Here is a 21447-nt window from a genome sequence, read left to right on the forward strand (position 1 = left end):
CGCAGCGGAAAATAATGAATACTCATGTATTTCATAAAATGATCCATGTCCCATACCATGATCATCTCTCGATAATCACCTCAAGATAAAATAAAACAAGTAATAACATAATACTTATCCAAATAGGATACGAGTTCAATACTACTAATCTATCCAGTGTTACATGACCAGAGCATTGACTCATTACCTAGTCTTCAAACTAAAATACGGAAACTCTCCGGCTAAATCTCGAGCGAGCTACCGTCCACTTACTTCAGCGATACTACTCCTGAGTATCTGCACGATACCCATGTGAAGGTAACATTCAAACAGAAAGGGTGAGAATTTAAATCATTATGAAAAAGTATAATAAGGCACAATGATTAAATCAACAATTAAAGGAATTCATCACACTTCATATAACCATGTAAATAACATTAACCAACATTTATTTCACATGTTTCAAGCACACATAAAACTCAAGGAGTATAATATTCAAATCCAATATCATATTCCCAAATATACACATAACTAAAATTATCACATAATCACATATTTTGCCAAATTATGTATCCAAACATCACCAAACTCAATTACCATATCTCATACACACATCACAATCACAACAATGCATACACTCGATGATCACATAACTCTAATGTGACTCAATTTAAGACATGTGACTCTATGCATGCGGTACCTCAATGTGAACCCAAAGTTTCACCGCTTTCTGATTCAATATCTAGAATCGAAGCCACGCTTCCGATCCGGACAAGATCAAAGCCACTACCACGCCTATTTCCAATTAGGGATCAACGTGTGCTACATCTACCACGCCTATTTCCAATTAAGGATCAACGTGTGCTACGTCTATTTTCAATTAAGGATCAACGTGTGCTACGTCTATTTTCAATTAAGGATCACCGTCTATCTACCACGCCTATTTCCAATTAAGGATCAACGTGTGTTACATCTACCACGCCTATTTCCAATTAAGGATCAACGTGTGCTACCATGTGAACCCACAGTTTCACCGCTTCCACAATGAAGCCGACCATGCCATGAATGAATGTACAAATACCAACACATATGCAATTAAGATCATCTCTACCATCTTAACATTCCACATATCACCATAATTCAACTCTATGAATTATCCATCAATGGTACATATACACATTCATAACAATATATCATTCACAAATCCACCAATGGTACATATACACATTCATAACAATATATCATTCACAATCCACCAATGGTACATATACACATTCATAACATTATAACATTCACAATTATAGGCTAATTATCAACTACACACACTTAAATTGCATTTCAAAATAAATACAACATTTAAAATCTCAAATTTTCACTTTTCAAACAGTGGTAACCGGTTAACGCTCGATGAGTAACCGGTTACTGTAAAACAGAATTAACAGATTTTTAAGCAAGTAACCGGTTAACGCTCGGTGGGTAACCCGTTACTCAGTTTAACAGAATGCAGATTTTTAAGCAAGTAACCGGTTAACGCTCGGTGGGTAACCCGTTACTCAGTTTAACAGAATGCAGATTTTTAAGCAAGTAACCGGTTAACGCTCGGTGGGTAACCGGTTACTGTAAAACAGAATGCAGAATTTTCTGCGTTTTTCATCGTTGGAGGACTTTCGGACCTCCGATTTCGATTCCGTAAAAAGCTACACGTTTAGAAAATTATAACTCATACAATACCCTAATTATATAACGTTAATTTTCAGTTTTAACACAATTAAATCACCACAATCAAGAGTACACATCGAAATTGTTAGGTTTTAGGGAATTCAACGTAAACATATTTCTACCCATTGACCCAATCATACTAACCCATAATAATAAGGATTCCCCCCTTACCTCTTCAATTTTCTAGAAACCCTAGCTCCTCTCTTGTTCTTCCCCTCTTCTCCTTACTTTTCCTCTTCTCTTTCTCTATTGTTGTCAAATGATCAAATGAATCCTAATTCTCACTCTCCCCACCTCTTACTATTTATATTAGTATATTTGGGCTTAAAGAGTGATACCTCTAATTTAATTAATAGGCCCAATAAGACCTAATATTTAAATATCTCTAATTAGTTCAATTAAATTAAACTAACACCACATACACACTAAGTTAATTAATATAATTATTTAATTATATCTCATATCAACTAAATAATTAATTAACACACCAAATTAATTAATATAATCAATTATTATACTACCTAACAACCAATTAATTAATTAACACTCCACATAATTAAAATAAAATATAATAATAATAGTATAATAAATAAATACTAAAATTGGGTTGTTACACTTAGTAAGAGAGACAAGAATTCCCAAAGGCGGACAAACTTCTCACATAAAAGGTGATGAGAACTGCTTAACAAAAGGTTAAGAAGAAAATGGGAATGAGACAACCTTGCCGGGGAAGTACTATTTTCTCGCCCAATAGGTAGCAATAACTCCTTATCAAAGGAAAAGGGTGAGCCTCCAAACAACGGTTTAGGAAGGAAGATAGTCGAAGTTCTCACACAAAAGGTGATGAGAACTCCTTAACAAAAGGTTAAGAATAAAATGGGAATGAGATTCTCGTACCAACACTAACGAGAGCTCTTAGACATGCGGTCTACTGGGGATCTCACACAAAAGGTAGTGAGAACTTCTCAACGAAAGGTTAAGAAGAAAAAGGGGATTTCTCATACAGAAGGTAGTGAGAAACTTCTCAACAAAAGGTTAAGAAGAAATCTGGGGATTTCTCATACAAAAGGTAGTGAGAAACTTCTCAATGAAAGGTTAAGAAGAACAGATGGATAGGATCTCTCATACGAAAGGTAATGAGAGACTTCTCAATGAAAGGTTAAGAAGAAAGCTGGAGATTTCTCATAAGAAAGGTAGTGAGAAACTTCTCAACGAAAGGTTAAAAAGAAATGGATGGTTGGTTATCTCATACCAAAGGTAGCAACGGCTCCTTGTCAAGAGAAAATTTCCAGTGCAAAAGGCAAAGGACACTTATGAAAGGTAAGCGAGAAGGGGATCGTCTCCTATGCAAAAGGCATGGGAGTACTTACAAAAGGTAAGCATATTTAGGAATAGGAATCCTTGAACAAAAGGTTGAGGAGACTCACAAAAGGTAAGCAGATGGGGATAACAAACTTTATGCGAAAGGCACAAAGGGAACTCATAAAAGGTAAGCAAAAAGGGAGTTGTCTCCTATGAAAAAGGCATGGGAGTACTTACAAAAGGTAAGTAACCGTCAAAAAGGGCACAAACATTTGCACGAGGAAGAGCAATCAAACAAGACCTGCTAGGTACAAACCTAGGCTCAAGGGGATTTTCCAGACGAATCTGGGCTTTAGCATACTCTGTCAGGTGGGGAACTTTGCAAATAGGTATGAAAACCTCATATCGTCCCTCAGGCACAACGGCGGGGATGAAGTTTTCAAACAATGGCTACCCGACCCCGGGACTCACCAAACCTATATCAATCGTTTAAACAAATGGGAAGCAAATATTTGACAAAGGTACCCTACTCGTGCGAAAGGAAACGAGGGGGAGACGTGATTTCGAGCACAAAGCAACGAAATAAACCCACAAAAGGTAAGTTATCTGAATTATCTTCTCCAAGCGAAAGGCAAGGAGGACTGGCATGAGGCCAAAAGAGACTCAGAAGACTCACAAGGGTACTTGCAAAAGGCAACACAAAGGAGAATTATTTCGGGAAAACCTGCCGGGAATATCGCTCGAGAGTTTCATGATAATGTTCTCATTGGAAAGGAAGAATGTCTCAACGGAGGATTCTTATATGCTTCGAGAAAGACTTTCATGCAGTTATTTTGTCAGGCATAATGCTCCATTTTAATGGAATATGCTACGCGCTTCATGATGCAATGGTATGTACTACAAGATTGTTTATGCGAAATGTTGATGCAAGGTCAGGCTTTTGGTTAGAAGGTATGGTAGGAAACATTTGGTTATTGAGAACTGAGGGTACCAATAATCATTGGGTTTATCAATTAGGATCGATGTTCTCTGTTGAAAAGGTTAGGGGATGTGTTTAGCGTGACTCCCCGACATTCGTCTTGAACTTAGAAGCATCTTACGTGCAACGGATCTAGCTCTGAACAGCCTCAAACATACAAAAAGGATCTTCCTTCACTTAGTCAATCATGCCCTGGCCTGTTGGGAATCTGCAAGGAATGCCCCAGTCACAAGTTACGAAGCTGCTTTGTCATAATACTATCTCGATATGACCCGCCCCAATGTCTTGAAACTATATTCTTCTGACTAACTATCTCAGAGAGATTGACATCTTGGGTTCCTGAGGTAGCTTTCCCCAATGTAAGCCTTGGAATAAGATTTGCCCTTGGTTGGCCGGTCTCTGAGGGAATTCCCCTGACTAACATGTCTTATAGAGATTCATTGAATCTCGACGTAACTTCCTTAGATCAACTGAATCTTGAGAGATTTATCGACGTGATTGCTTCAGATTGACTGAAAATTGAAGTGTATTGTCTTTCTACTCAACAGAGTTCTTAGACATTCTGCTTCTTGATATGATCCAATGAAATGGCTTGCTGTAGCGGTAAATTCATGATCATCAAGCTATTGACAAGCTAGAGATCAAATAACAAGAGTCGCCACCGCGCTTTTATTGTTTCCAAAGGAAAAGAGAAAAAGTACGAACAAAACCCAAAAAGTAAGAAGTTTTCAAATCAAAATTAATAAAATGTCAGAGATTGCAGGTAAGGGGGTTGGTTACACAGAGGGAAGGTGTTAGCACCCAAAGTATCCTAGGTACTCCTAGGGAGCCCTTTTTGTGTGCATATGTACTTGGTATAAAGTGATGTTTACAAACAAATAGAATGGGGGGATGAGAAAAGAATTCATCAATTATATTTTTGTGTTTGACAAGACCTTCGGTCTTATGCCTACGTACCAACATAAAAATGAGGGATCAAAACCTCGTAGTTCGTAATACAAATTTCAAAGTGGATACATTGCTTTTAACAAAAATTAAGTTTGAAAGGCACAAAGGCCTAAAATGGTTTGAATGAGTTAGTTCTTTTTGGCTTTTTGAAATTTTCGGTCAAGTATAGTTAAGTTTATTTACAAGTTTGATTTAAGAAAAGAAGTTTAAAAATGCAATGGCATAAGGCCAAAGTTTCTATCTTTTTACAAAGTTGTCAAAGTTTAGAACAAAAGTAGTTCACACAAAGAAGATTTTGAAAAAATGGAGAAAGAGATTTTGAAATTAAAGAAATGGGGAGAAGATGAAGAGACTACCCTATATACAAAATTTAAAAGTTTTGAGTTGAAAAGATCTGACCGAGTGGGTAGCAATCCAATAGACAAGAATGTCAATAGAAACCCATAATTCCCTTGGACTTCTAGAATCAAGCAACACACAAACGCACAATTATATTATCTTGAAGAGAAAGGCATCAAATAAAGGTAGCCACATCCAAGCTTATCCATTCCATGATCTTCTCCAAAATAGCTCATGTAACAGATGAATTCCACAAGTCACAGGTTCAAAATAACAACTTCACAATGATCATGTTGCATATGAACTCAAAAGGATCTTGAATGATGTATCAGATGAAGTTTCAAATTGCAAGCACTTGGTTTCTCAATAAGTTGGCATTGGCCAAGTCCTTTAGCATAGGAATGTTGCCTAGATTCTGAGTTCATTCGTCCAAGATCAAACCAACAGTCCACACAAAAGTTTTTTTAGGGTTTTTTGTTGTTATTATGTACATTAATGGTCAAAGACCACACAAACAAACAAAGTATACACAAACAAAATATATCACACAATATGGTCCAAATGGACAAAGTAAAAATTGCATTAACATAAACAAATAAGATGATATAAACAATGGCAAATGAATAAAAGCAAAAATTAAATGGCATTAAAGTAAAGGGCTTGAAATTAAAAGTTAGTAGTTAATAAGTTAGAAGTTAGTATTGCTTTGCTTTTGCTTTTTAATTGAAGTTATTCTTTGGAGAACACTCAACCCACTTATCACAAGCATGGATCCTTGAACCAAGACATCTTCCAAAGGAAGGAAAAAAGGCAAAGTTTCCACACAATACCATGAAAGAGGGGAGACTTACAATCTCACTAACTAGAATGCTTATGCCTTTTATGTCACAAATTTAGCGCTATGTTAAGCAATCGTAATTGGACTTATGTAGAAGTCACAACTATTTGAGGTCGGGCAATAAATTTTTGGTGCTAATGCATGTTAGAGACATAGTATAGTAGACTATGCTTATGAAACATACCACACACAAAAAGAATATGCAAAAGGAATGGCCTAATCTCATCCATACTCATGTCAATTTTTCAATCAACTAGCCTTAAGATTTTGTGATATCATAGGCCAAATGGAATGAATGAATGAAGAAAGGGAATAAGATGAAGTGGGAGGGAAATGAATCAAAACACAAATTGGTCAAAGGAGGACTTTTACCAAATTAATATCATCCATTCATTTTGGGAGATGGAATGTACATTCCATCAATCCCCTAAATCCAATGATATTAATTTGACAAAGTCAAATCAACCTTGACCAAGGCCCAACAACAAGAGTCAAACATAAACAAGTCATCACAATTGGTCAACAAATTTATTTGGCATTTATTCAAATTAAAAATACTAAAATAGTGCATTTAAATTAAATATGGTTTGTCCAATTCCTAAAATCTCATCAAAACACCAAAGAAATGGCCATGAGATTTATCATAGGTCAAACAAGGTCAAAGGACCTTGGAGAAAAAAATTCATAATTTCTGGACATTTAAAAATATTTTTAAACAATTAAAAACAAATGCAAAATCAATTAATTCATGAAAAATATTAAAAATAATCCAAAAAATAATTTTAATTCAGAATATGAAAGAGGAAAATATTTGAATTTTTTTGGTGAAAGTCCCATATTTTTTGAATAAATATTAAATTTAGTATGAATTATTAAAAATAAAGCAATTAAAATTAAAATTAAAATATCAGAAAAAACGTGGACCACTTGATCTCCCTCATTAATTGAGGTGGCAGATCAAGTGGCCACCAACACGCGTTCCATCGTGCATTTAAGTCAGCGCGCCACACAATTGGTATTCAAAAGGAACGCTCATGATTAGATCATTTTAAAAGGATCTTATGTCTCAGAACCATCCAGCACACCACCGACGACCAAGGACCGGTTGTCTTCTCTGGCGAACCTTGTCAGACTGGTTCAGTCATAACCATCACCAAAATTAAAAACAAGGACATGATTTCAAAGTAAAAATGGCACTGAGTTCGAATCTAGCCTCAATTCACTCTAACTCCAAGTATATTGAGATATACATGGAGTTTAAATTTGAGGTACATGAACTGAGTTACTTCAATTTGGCCTCTAAGCAACTCAATCTTCTTGCCTACATTGATAGGACTTCAGACAACCAAAGAATCAATAGAATTGAGCAAGAATTAGAGAGAATCGAAGAGATTAAAATTTCTGAAACTTACCTTCAATGGAGGTCTGGATTCAACTGATCTTGCTCTTGCTCGTGCTTGATCTCACTCCAAATGCTTGCAGAAGAAGGATTAAATGCTCAAAAGGTTGTGGATCCCTTGAGTTTTGAATTTCAAAATAGTGGAAATTCAAACTCAAATTCAAGTGAATTTTTCAGGATTATCCTTTGCAGTGTGAGGGTTAGAGATTGGGATCAAAGTTGGCGCCTATGTGTCTGAAATGCTGAGCATATGAGGCTCTATTTATAGCTGAAACCATTGCTTTTTGCACACTTGAAATCCACTTTCCAAATTTGGTATTGATGATGCATGGGTGCATGGGCACGCATAGGCCCATAAAATCATTTCCCTAAGTCCACAAATGAGTGCGTGATAGTCTGAATTCCACTTGGGTTGCAAGGCAAGTGTACATGAAGATTTGAAGTTTGATCCTTGCCATGTGATGACACCATGTTCATGCCATGCGCAGCCTATGCATTCCTTGTCCAAAATGGATGAATTTGAGCTCTTTGGAAATGTGAGATTGATAGGAATAACTTTCATGTTCAACAATTTTCAATTTGGAGTTTGTATCATGAAGAAATTTGAGGTGGAAGTTTGGAAATTTTTGACATATCAAATTTTTTCTAAGTGTCAAGCCATATGTCTCAATGTTCCACCTTGCTTAACTTTTTATATGAGCTTCAAATGAGAAAAGTGTCTTCATAAAAGTTGTAGACATTTCAAAGATCTTCAAAATGGTCACCAATTTCATGTCATTTGTATTGGAAATGATAAAGTTATGCATTTTTGAAGTTTAGAAAAATCACTTGATCAATGGTTTATGTCAAAAGTGACCTATAATGTAATCTCATATCACATGCTCAAAAAAGTTGAATTAGCTCCCACTCCAAACATCAAAGTTGAAGTAGACACATTTAATTTGATTTTGCAACCTATAAACCTCTCATCTCATAAAAATTGAGCAAGTTATGGACTTGTGAAGTTGACTTTCAAATTAGGGTTTATACAAAATGACCTATAATGTTTCAACATAGAAAATGATTTTCCATGCAAAACTAGCTCTAGGTCTCAACATGAAAGTTGTTTGGAATGTAATCTAGAGTAAGTTTGATCTTGTAATCATTTTAATATGGTGAAAATTGTAGGAGATAGGGTCTAGGGAGACCTAGTTTATATCAGATGAATTCATCTGGCCAACCACCATCAACCAACTTGCTAACTTCCAATTCTCTTGACTTTCTTGGTTCATGGTAGATCATATATGCATAAGATGATGAATTTTGAAGTTTACCTTGAGAAATTTGATCAATTGGTTAGATAGCTTGTTGGAGAAGTTACTCAAGATACCTAGTCAAACTAGGGTTTCCAAGGCAAATCACCCTCAAACTCTTGAAGAAAACTTGATCAATATAACATGTAGAGAACATTGGGACTCATATATGATGCTCATAACCATTCTTGGATCAATTCTTGGTTGTGCTTTTTGTTCATGAGGGTCTCAAACCCTAGATGTGAACTTGATGAATCAATGGGATCATGTCTTTCCTACAAAAGAGTTAGGCAAATACAAAGGCATATTTTGGGTATTTTGGTTAGTGAAATGATAAAATACAAGTATGATACAATCACAAAGTATTTGGTGATCTCTCCCAAAATAAACCCAATGAAAAAGGGGGAAGGAAGATGCCAAGGTATGATCCCATGCTAATGCCTATGATGAAGTTACATGAGGGATCTTAGGGTCAAAATTGGGGTCTTACACTTGCCTCTCCTCAACGGAGTCTCAGGCGTTCTGCACTTGATAGGATCAATCAAAATGGTTTTCCCTTGCTCAACGGATTCACAAGTGTTTGGTCTTCTTACGCGATAAACTGGAGTGGTTCACCCTCTGAATATCTGATCTTTGGAGAGATTATCCGAATCTCGATGCAACTGTCTCAGACTAACTGAATCTTGTTGAAATTCCTTGACGTAATTGTCTCAGATCGATTGAAAAATGAAACATCTTGTCCTTCTGCTCGACGGAGTTCTTGGACATTATGTTCCTTGATATAATCACATGATGTGGCTGGTCGCTTATCAACGGAGACTCAAGCGTTCAACACTTGGTATGACTAATCATAATAATTTTCCCCTGCTCGATGGAGTCTCAGGAGTTTGTCTCTCTGAGTACAATCAAATCAAGGTGACTTGTCTCTGCTCAACAGAGTTCTCAGGCGCTCTGTCTTATGATTCAATCAGTTGAAGTAATTGGCCTCTTCTTAACAAAGTCATTAGGCATCCTCTCTTCTGGTTGTAATAATCAAGCTTTCCAATTCATGCTCATTATAGAGATTCTCTTGACGTCAAATGATTACTCACGAGTAACACATGTTCGTTTTTAGAAATGATAATAGCAATGTCATGTTTATGCTAGTTTTGAAATCCAAGCCTGTTCACTGGAATTATGACATACAATGAATGCATCACTGATTAAGAATGTCATATCAATATCAACATAAATGATGAGCAAATCACTAAGGAGTCGGTTTTAACACGATTGTACCGACTATATGCTTTCGAAATAAACCCTACCTCAATTAGGTCTTTTGAGGGTTGTAACGTGGCCTGGTTCACGGTTTCAAAAAGAAAGGATATAAGGCTTAAACCTATCCTAATCCACCCGTTCTTCGTGATGTTATTCAGTCCTATGTTCAGCTAGTTCGACACAAATGCTCATCTTCCAAAAGGGATTTTGAAGTAATGTTCAATGAACCAACGAGGTTTTTTGGTGTGGCAGTCACCCTTCCTTTGTTTGGTTTGGTAGCCACATGAATTTGTTCTTGTTGAGGATTTTATTTTGATTCCTCTCTCTGTTTTTCATTTCCCTACTTTTGTTGGATTGGTTCATATTTTCAATCCACAGGGATGCCCTTATTTTTGCCTAAGTCACTCATTTTCGAGTTTTCGACTTAGTAGGCTTTCTTTCTTTTTGTTTTTTTTGTTTTCTTTCGTGTTTCTCTTTTGTTGACACAAATCGTGTGACATCGTTCCATTTGATTTGAAGGGTTATGACTACCTCGTTCCTTTGTTGGTGAGGCACAATCATTTGGAACTTGTGGTTTTCGACCTCTTGTGAGGGATACAATATGGTTGATCCTCAGATAGGACACTCCTCTTTTTCTTTGGAATTTGAACGCCTGGTCAAATTAGTTGATGACTACCCTTCCCCGGTTTAAAATTGAGGGTTTTATGTATAGAAAGAAACTCCCACTCCTTGGATCGAAAGGGTTAACTAGGGACTATCTTCCTTATAACTCCGGTGTTTGGTATTTGAAACAATGCCTTACATCATCAGCAGGGTCTTATTCAAAAGCATACATGCACTGATCTCGTGTTTTTAATTTCATCCTCCTCCTTTTGATTTTGCTCAAACAAAAGGTTAGATATTGACAAAATAAAGTATGAGTGAACACAAATAGATTGCTTCAAAAATGTGCCCATTCATTTAAAATTCATTATTATTCGAAAAGAAACGAGTTTATTACACATGAATGTTGCAAATGACAATCGATAAAATTACGCATGAACATGATTGAACAAAACTAGTGACTGCTGGCATAATCGACCTTATCTTCAAATTCTCAGATAAGGAGCCCTTGGAGGCACAGGTTGTGGACGAAATCCATGATGTTGCTCTTGAGGTGGAATGGGATCAGGCATGTTCACCGGAGTGACCACTTCTAGAACAACAGTTGGCAAAGAGTTGCATTCCTTCCTCTTCATCGATTGCAGGATCTCCATGATCAAACTCACCTGAGTCTTCAGCTGGTTGATCTCAACCTTCATTGCTTCTTGATTTCTTCGGAGTTCTTCCAAGGTAACTTGCAACATGCTTCTAGTTCAAGATAGTTGTCGGGTAATCAGCTTAGATGGAAGTGGTTCCTCTATGAAGGTTCAAGTGAAGATGAGTTCATTGGTCTTAGATTTATGAGATGAAATATGATGTATGAATGATGCAGATATGCAAAAAGTTCTTATTATCATTTTTTTATTTCCACGGAATCTTTGAGATTCGTCTATTGTTATGAGCAATCATAGAGTATAAGAATAGAGATAGAAGATAACGCCCAAATAAAGGGAAACAACACATTTTATTCAATATTGAGGAAATAACATGTACAAAATATCTCTCAAGAAAGATTCCTTCTGGTCTAAAAGGACTTGAAGACGACGACTCTTCCTTTCCCACTGAGTGACCTCTTGATCGAGCAATTTGGTACTTTTGAAGTTCTTGTGAGCTTGACTCTTCAGCTCCCGAATCTCTTCAAATCTCTTGTCCAAGTCGAACTGATGTTGAGACAAAGAGACTTATAACTTCCTAGCCCGATATTGCTCCTCTTTCAGCTCCTTCTAGAAAGTCTCTAGCTGGCTTTGTAACCTCTTGAGCTGATCCTGGCAGTTGATCTCGGTTTCGCACACCTTATACTGTGTTGCAGAAAATTGCTTCCTCTTCAAAGAAAGGCTTTCGATAGTACCCTTCAAAACATCACCTACTTTCCTTCTTTTGTGTTGTTCTTCCTGAATCTCTCTGGAAGTCTTGGCTGCTCGGTCCCTTTTGTGGTTGAGCTTAAACTTTAGGTTCTCTTTCTCCAATGTGAGCTTACCGAGGTTAGATCGGAGATCGGCATTCTCCTTCTCTAACACTTTGATAATCCCCTTGAGTTTGTCAACCTATGAAATAGGAGCAACAACAGGCTCAACCAGCTTGATGATCATAGAAGGTTCAGGCGGAAATGACAATAAAAACTCTTTGACTCTCTCCTTAACCCACTGAGTGTAGGCTTCTTTCGCAGTACCGTTATTCTTTCCCAATTCGACCCTTCCATGACAATGGATATCTCCCAATGCTCGGATAATCCTCTTCTGGAACTCTGAGTTGTCAACCCCTTCATACAGAACAAACTCCTATAGCTGATCGGAATCTGGTTTGTCTATCATCGGGTAGCCCAACTGGCTCAATGCTATCCTTGGGTTATAGTTAATTCCACCCTTTGTACCTAGAAGGGGTACATTGTGGAAATTGCCACAATCCATGATGATCTCAACACCGTCGTAAACTCTAGAATACCAGGAGATATCTTCAGCTGTGAGGGACATGATCCTTTGAGACTATTTCAGATTTTCCTCGTTGTCAACAAAAGGACCCTTGCTGGGTAGATGCGAAATAAACCATCTATACAGCAAAGGGGTACAACACACGATAATCCCCTTCTTCTTCTCATTTCTCACGTGGATGGAATAGTATGTGTCTGCAAGAAGAGTAGGAACGAGATTCTTGACCAAGAAGAGGTAGATCGAAGCCAAGTCAACAAAGTCTTCCATGTTTGGGAACAACATGATCCCATATATGATCAAAGCAAAAATAGTGTTGAAGGCATCCCAACTCTCAGCTTAGGCAAATGTAATAGCCTTGTATACCAGAAACTTCAAGGCAAACCCATGGGTCCCACCCTTAGGTTTAAGATTGAGCTCCACCTCCTTCTTCCCTATGTGAAGGATTTCAGCTAGATGTTGAGGCTTAGGAAGTTCCTTTGTAGGGACAAAGGGAGCCTGATCCTTAATCTCAATCCTTAGAATGTGTGAATATTCCTCCAACGTAGGAGCCAATTGGTAATCCTAGAATATGAAGCATCTCAAAGGAGGATCGTAGAACTGCACTAGAGTGTGAAAAGTTGTAATGTTGACCTCAGTGTTAAGCATGCCTAGGAGATTCCCATAGGCATCTTTAAACTTGTCTTTGTTGTCGAAAACCAGGAAAGCTCCCAATCCTCTCAATATCTTCAAAGAAGGTTCCATAAACTTGTAGCTATAAACACTTCTTCTAGTAGGATCCATTCTCTAATGATCACTCAAACAAAGACTCGTCACTTGAATTCCCTTGAAATGTACATGCAAAAATTAATTTCAAAATGATGTAATGATATGCAAGCACCATAGATTCAGCAGTTCAGTATAATCTGGAGATTCTGAATAATCTGGCCATATCACACAATATAAGATCAAAGGTCCGAAATGACCTAGACAGTCTAGATAACTCAGCATAGGATTAATAATCTGATGTGATCTGAGAAATATGAATAATAATTTGTCCATGTAACTCAATATAGGATCAAAGGTCCGACATATATAAGAGATCAATGGTATGAAGGGTCTTGGTTTCCTGCATAAAAACCCAATAGCCCTCTCATAGGTGTGTATTAGTCCTCCAAGGTGGTCCCTAAAAGGTCTCCCAAAGTCATCGAGTCAAATGAAAATACCATGCCGTAGGGAATTCTCACAGGACAAAAGTACTTTCAAGTGATTCTAGTCTGGGTGTGGCTCTCGTGACAACCCAACGCACAAAACGCATGCCGACATGACTATCCACGAATCTATCATGTGTTCATACTCAAGCTCGGATGTAGAGCTTCTCTCACATAATATCATCCCATCCCAACAGATAATATACATAATATAACAACATATGAATATTTAAAGCAATAAATTAATGCAATAAATAACATAAATAAAGCGAGTAAAACTATAAAGGTAAACACCTAAACACGCAAAGAAATCAAACAAAATTGGGCTCGACTTGCTTAGGAAAGGGTCCCCAACAGAGTCGCCAGTTGAAGCTATGTGAATTATACCCGAGCGCATCGCACACTCAAAGATACAACAAAGTCATCATCGAACTTTATTTATTCCCGAAGGAAAGGGAAAACATCGAAAAAACCCGGGGGAAAGAGAAACGGGTAAGGAAGTCGGTTATACAAGGGGAAGGTATTAGCACCCCTAACATCCATGGTACTTTGTGGGAACCATTTTGAATGTTCTTTGCAAGAATATGTGTTATCATTTGAAGATTACTCGTGAAATAGGAACGGGGGTTAATAGATAAGTGTGAAAAAGGGTGAGAAAATGATAATTGTGCTCGCCAAGGATTTGGGCCCTCGTGCCTACGTATCCTCATTCGTGCAATGACGAAATCAGAGCTCCGTAGTTCGTGGAGCTAGGAAGGATGCGCTAGTTGTTTTAGTGGACATTATTAACATTCACGTTCTACTGTCGACTGACTTGTATGCTCGAGCATGAGAGCTTTAAGCGCCTGTCTGTTTACGGTAGAATGAATGAACTCGGATCACACTCTAGCAGTTAAACATTGCTTGCTCACACATGGAGGCTTAAGCGTCGTTCACGGTAGAAGGAAGTAACACACTCTTTCTGAAAAGGTTTTAAACTGAAAATGAAGCCCAGAGGCAAAACTGAGTTTGATGAGGTGAGTTTGATTTTATTCTAAAATGAGAGTCAGGATTTGAATTATACTAAAGTCTATGAATGGAGATGAATACAGTGAGCAACTAGGTCATTCGTCCCGCAACCAAGGATATTCAGAATGAGGGTAGGAATTCTCCAGTCCCATTCCTTCTCCATTACTTAAGGCTCGTTTCGTAATATCCTAATCATAGGGTTAATTGTTTTTGAGTTTATTCACAAAATGGTTTTAGTTTTACTGGGAGAACAAAAGGATAGAAAGAGAAACCCTGAACGGTGGAAGTCTAATCCTCGGTTCTGATCTTCAATCTGGTTTTCAATCTGTGGTTCACGTCTGTGTAGTAAGACTTATCAATTATTCGATTTAAATTGCACTAAAGTCTATGAATAGAGGCAAATACAGTGAGCACCAGGTCATTCGTCCCATACCCAAAGATATTCAGAACGGGGGTATGAATTCTCCAGTCCCATTCCTTCTTTATTACTTAAGGCTCATGACATGAACTTTTTCATCATAATCGATGAGTGTTGAATTTGAATCTCCTTGCAGCTTCCTATGATGAAATGTTGTCGTTGGATGAAGAAGAGGCTTGTCAATGAACTTCAATCGAGTTGTACTAAAGCCTATGAATATAGGTGAATACGATGAGCAAACGAGTCATTCGTCTCGCCCCCAAAGATATTCAGAATGGGGGTAGGAATTCTCGAGTCCCATTCTTTCTCTATTACTTAAGACCCATGACACACAACTTGGCTCATGATTAACAAGTGTTATATTTGACCTTTGTAGTGCTTGAATGGTAGTCCTGTCTTGTACTGACTTGAATTGCTTGAACTCTCGATCTTGATCTTTGAATCTTGATTGAACTTGGAGATCCAGTATCCAACATCTTGATCACAAGGACTTGCTTTATCAAGTGATCAAAGGTCTTTTGATCACTTGACTAAGCTTGGTGAATTAAGCACAGCCAAAGGATTTAGTCAATCAAAGCGTACTTTGATCAACTTAATTGATGGGAAAAGATTTAGTTGAATTGAGTACAACTACCTAAAGGGTTAGTGTTTGTTGAAATTTATTTTCTAAGTCCTAAAACTATGAGAACATGCAAAAATGGACTCTTTCTACTCCTAAGGGTAAAACAATCAATTTACAATTATGGCATATTCAATTAAATTTCTACTTATCAAAAATCCTAATTAAACTCAATTAAATCCTAAACAAATCTAATTTAAGCTAATTGATACCTAATCAAAATTTCAAATATTTCTATCTAATATTCTAATATTTCTAATCCATTAAAATCTAAATTCTAAAATTTTATCAAGATTAAACCCTAATTATCCTGATTCTAAAGAACTATTATCCTAATTAAACTAATCTAATCACACTTTAAACTCCTAATTAATTTCTTAATCTCTAATTAGTTCTACTAATCCTAATTAAACTTCAATTTATCCTAAAAATAAACCAATACAAGACCTAAATCTATCTAACAAAACAAAGTAACAAAAATAGCAAAGATCTATCCTCGCGAAGGTCTATCCTCTAGTAACCTCAAAATGTAAACCGAAAGAATGTGATCGGAAGACTCGCCGTAATATTCACCGGCGCCAGGTAACAACTCTTGACCTTGAATTCTTCTTTCTTCTCGTCTCTATCTTCTTCTGCCTTCTTCCACTTCTTCTGTGAGAAAAAACTTTAGCTTTGCTTTGATGAATCCGCGAGAGAGTACGAAAATGTATGGTATAGCTCCACTCGGTTGAAGCTTCAAGATGAAGCTTCACAGAGCATTTTCGAAGGAGCTCTGAGTGATGAGGGTGGGTCTAAGTGTTTATGAGATCTCTGGGGAAGAAAATGAGACCTCAATGATTGTGGTTGATGGTGATATTTATAGAGGTTGGATTTAACAGATATCCAACTCTGTTAAATCGTGATAGGAGAAGTTGGTTAGAGATCCCAACTCTGTTAATTCTTCTGTCAGGAGTTAGTTAGGAGAGTTGTGTATTCTGTTAGGATATTTTGAGTTGGTTATGATTCAATTAGGAGTTGCTAATTTCTGTTATTTTGTTCTGTTAAACGTTCACAGTTTATTTTGTTAACTGGGTTTTTCAACTTTTTGCTTATGGTTTTCTTGCAGATTACTTTGAGTGAGAACTGTTATGTCAATCGAAACTCTGGATAGAAGTTAGTTGGTAAAATAAGCTCCAAGCCTTATGCAATTAAAATGCCACTTGAATGTATTTGTGTATGAGCTGAAAACTGAAAACCTGTTATTTCTGACTTTCCCAAACTCATGTGAACAAGTTAGAGTTAATTCTTTTTTGAAACTACACTTAGTCCTATTTTTTTGATGCAGTATCATCTAGCTCATCTTTGATCGAAGGAACCGGGCCAGCTACAGAACCAGACAACAGCAGGCATAGAGCTACTGGCACTAAAGTTGTCGCAGTGATCTTCCAATCGGGTTATTGCCTCAGATGGTACCTCAGCTGGTGTCCCAGTTTCTGCGAATAGCAAACCCTTTGCCACTAATGAGCTTAACAGGTTCGGAAGTGGATTTGATGTTTTATTTGTAGCACCAGATGTCAGGGCTGAGGCATTGCTGACTTTAGAGGAAGTTGGTGTTAGAGTAGATGTCCTAGCATTAGTTTCAACATGGGTCGATGAATCTTAAGCCCTTTGATCATTAGAAGAATTTATTTCTGATCCTACTTGTTGAGATATGACCGGCATGATCTCACGGAGTACATTTGAAAAAAATATTTCTTCATTACTAACAGGGGGTTCAGCTTCAAAGATTCCAGGAAAGGGGACATCATGTAGGGCTTAAAACCAGTGATCCCGGGAGATATCACTCCATCACTTGAAGTTTGAACGTTATCGAGTCGTTTCCATGAAATTTCACTGATTTCCTTTTGGTTTGCAGGGAAAATGATGTATCATCTCCGACACCAGCAACAAAACAAAGTTGTGTTCTCTGTCGTTCAAAAGTAACTTTGAGGTATTCATCTTTATTAAGAAGTTTTGAAACATCAGCCTGTTTTGCCGGAGACTTGATGCTCTTAGCCTTCATGCTCTCAATCGGAACTTTCTTTGCAGCAATAACTTTCTTCTTGGCAGCAATATTCTTAGTCTTATCCGTGACAGGTCTGGGCTTGACAGTGGCTTTTCTGTGGGCTTACTGTTGCAGGATCATGTTATGCATTGTTTGGATAGTGAAATGGTTTGTTGATGCTTTGCCTTGCAGGTCTAGCTTAGCATTCGGTCTGGTTGGTTGGCTACTAGGCAGCGTTTTGGCTGGTTGTTCTGTTTGTTGCCCTGAATGCTTGATGTTTGCTTGTCTTCTTGCAGGTTTTTAGCTGCTTTGGAAAATGCAGATTATGGTTAATTTTGCAAGTTTTGTTAATGGTTGAATCAATTAACTTCAATTGCCTTAGTAGTGAATTATCCATGCCTTGGTCAATTGCTGTTAAGTTAGTAACTTTGCAAAACATGTTAAAGTTAATGCAGGTTTTGGCGTTGCCGCTTTGTTTGCCGTCATTTGCAGTTGGCTTGTGCGGCTTGTTCACTCTTGTTACGTTAAAGCGGTTTTCTCTTCGATTACAATCAAAATGTTTCCGATACACTGACTGCGTTACTGCACTATTTCTCGACCGAACGGAATCATCTAACCCACCAAAACATGACCTCTACAGCATAAACACGCTGTCAAACAATCAACTAGAGCGCTAACAATCACTTGAGATGGGGTGTGATCAAGAAGTTCCTTTAGCTTCCTTTTGCTAACCGGATGGCCTTGAAACATATCGGCCACAATCATTAAGCACCTGAGCTTGCATTCCAGCGTGTCGTCTAACACCAATAGCATCGTACATGACAATAAGACTGGTGCCAAATGAGAAGAAGGCATTCCTCCAGAAGCAAACATGGGTCTGAAATCCCCCTTTCTCTCCATACAAAAGTTCAAGAAACTTTGATGGATGCGAATAAACCAGAAACAGAAGTTAGGTTGAAAGCCAAAGTAGCAACAAAAGGCTCCTTAAATTTGGCGTTAGCCGCTATACTTAATGAAGTCACTCCCGTCCCTCCGTTTTGCAAGTAACAAGCTTCTTGTTGGTCTTCATTGGAAGCCCTGTTGTGGGTTATTAAAGCTGCCACCTTTTTCTTTCATTTCGTCATATTGTAATGTAATATTATTGGATATGGAGTATGTACATGGATTATGAATGGATATTAAAATGAAATTGGATTTGGATAAAAAAAGATAATTGGATTTTATTGGAATTATGGACAAATGGATATGAATGGTAATTTAAAATGGACATTTGGTGTTGCATGGACTTGGAATTGAATTGTTGAATAAAAGTGAATGTGGATATTGGAAAGTGTAATGGTTTAAATTGTATTGAAAGGTAATTTGGAAATTGAAATTATCATGAAGTTGATGTATTATGGTTGCAATGAATACAAATCTTGTATGAAATTGAATGTAATAAATTTGGGAATTGAATAGATTTGGAAAAAGAGTTTAATAATCATGGTATGATTTTAAAATGGTGTGGCTTTGATATAAAAGTGAATCATGGGTTATGGTTTGAAAGGGAAAATGATTCAAGATTCAAAAGGTGAAAGATGACTTTGGTTTTGAATTGGTTTAGCGATACAAAAATGAATCAAGACAAAGAATGGAATTTGTAATGGACATGATGAGAAGATGAATCATGGATTATGTGATTAAGGGCTTAAGGGTAAATGGTTGACTTTGGTCAACTAATTGACCAAAAAGTCAACAGTTGATCCAAAAGTCAACCCAGGTAGAAATGCGTATTTTCTCATGGACAAACGAATACGGACCACAACATCCTGGATCAAATGACTTATGTCAGTGCTATGAATCAAACCAGGTGAATGCCCACCAAACAACAAGTCATGCATAATATCCTTGACTAGCAAGGCCATGAATCAGAGCTTCAATCCATATGATGTGCAATGCCATAAACTTCAATCCAACTCCGATTTTATCAACCACAAACTCTGAATCCATGATACATGCTAGCAAATGTTGGTCATGAATGAATGAATGCACGTGAATGAGTATAAATGAGGTTAGATGGATATCAAGTTATAGTCAGATGAAAAAGCGAAAAGGAGGACCAATTTTAAGGTATGACAAATGTGTGAGTTAGAAAAAGGATTTGCAAGATTAATGCAAGTCGGATCGATAAATTTACTTTTAAATTCCTAAATGTATATTGCATAGTCGATTACCTATAGAGATACCAAGAAAGGTAGACGCTTGGGGAGCCAACCTATATGAACTATATCTGGTGTGAGTAAGTCTTGGGCGTATCACTCTTATGACTAATGAGATCCATAAGGAGTGAAGCTGGAAGATACTTACCGAGTGATAATCTCGAGGAGACCAGTTCAGTATCTTACTAATGTGTCAATAAGTTATGAGTGGATAATATTAGTATGACATCTGGAAAAGTAACTCAGATACATAGCCTCAGAGGTAAACCCCAGTATGAGTAGTATCAGACGTATACAACACTACCGTACCCCATTGGCATGATACGTGATTTATCCTTTAAGGAAAAATGGGAATGAGATGTTCCTAAAGTTTAGTGTGTAACTCGAATTGAATACTCGTAAGGACACATGCTAGAATTCCAATGAGATAGAACAATACAATTAATGATTCGCATGTTATACTAATCAGTCGAGGACTACTTGTACAGTCTATGGCATACGAGTTGCAGAGGGAGGTTACCCTCCGAGCTCATTTATAGGTATGGGACTATGCATAGCTAGCCCGTGTGGAATATACTAGGTTATGAATCTAATTTTATGAGGGGGCCTTTAGTGGTTGCATTTGGGTGAGTAATTTAGAAGTTATACCCTTAGGGACTTCTCATGGTCTGATGAAGCTCAAAGTGTTTCAAGCATAGACGCCTAATTTAGGGTTTACGTGTGACTCCTGCTTATCTATCATTTTAGAGGGTATTGGTATTATTCTTAACTTTTATACATCGGCGAGAAAATTATTTTATTGGTGGATTTTGGTAAGATGTTAGTACTATTCTGGGCGGTAGGCACTTCGGAAGGAAAAATGTGAATTTTCTATGGATGTCGTAAGCCAACCAGTTCTGTCTGTGAACCTGAGGTGTTCCACGCCAGTTGAATCAGAGTAGCATTATGGAAAATGATAGATCAAATAACTCAATAAGGTTTTCATGGAGAATCAGAGAGATCACTGCTCATAGGATTGGAAGTAATACACTTTTGCACCAAATGTGTCATATCTTATTGGAGTCGTGCAGAAGAGATGAGGCATTATATGTGAGCATGTTTTAATACGTAGTAGTATGCCAAGTGATATCTGTTAATATTATTAGTAGTTGGATTGTAATGTCTATCGCAAGTGTAGCACCTCAAATTTGCACCTATCATTGTACATACATTCTCATATTAGGTCATAACATAACATGGTCCACTGCATAGCATTGCATTGTCCCATTTGCCTCAAGTGCAAGCCAATCAAGAAATTAGGTCAAACTGGTCAGGAGATCAGTCAGTCAAGCAAGCAAGTGCATTTCTCAAGGAGCCAAGGCCCTAGGGTTGG

At 37.3% G+C, this 21447-nt stretch overlaps 1 protein-coding gene across 26 annotated transcripts; it reads left to right on the plus strand.

Annotated features, from left to right (window-relative positions):
• The first annotated feature begins 16204 nt into the window (after positions 1-16204).
• LOC127128164 (uncharacterized) lies at positions 16205-19109 on the plus strand. Of its 26 annotated transcripts, none has more exons than XR_007805740.1 (7): positions 16268-16436; positions 16960-17014; positions 17179-17366; positions 17749-17823; positions 17922-17969; positions 18174-18230; positions 18324-19109. XR_007805740.1 is itself a non-coding variant. In XM_051057411.1 (7 exons), coding segments are annotated over exons 3-7 (357 nt in total). In that variant the 5' UTR covers positions 16268-16436; positions 16960-17014; positions 17179-17639; the 3' UTR covers positions 18452-19109. The 26 variants fall into 26 exon arrangements, 2 of the variants coding, with proteins under 2 accessions (XP_050913368.1, XP_050913369.1); XM_051057411.1 differs by lacking the exon at positions 18174-18230 and adding an exon at positions 18070-18173 and having other exon boundaries at positions 17179-17641; XM_051057412.1 differs by lacking the exon at positions 18174-18230 and adding an exon at positions 18070-18173 and having other exon boundaries at positions 17179-17641; positions 18333-19109.
• Positions 19110-21447: the final 2338 nt, after the last annotated feature.

This window comes from Lathyrus oleraceus, chromosome 3 (assembly GCF_024323335.1).
Source record: "Lathyrus oleraceus cultivar Zhongwan6 chromosome 3, CAAS_Psat_ZW6_1.0, whole genome shotgun sequence".
Lineage (NCBI taxonomy): Eukaryota > Viridiplantae > Streptophyta > Magnoliopsida > Fabales > Fabaceae > Lathyrus > Lathyrus oleraceus.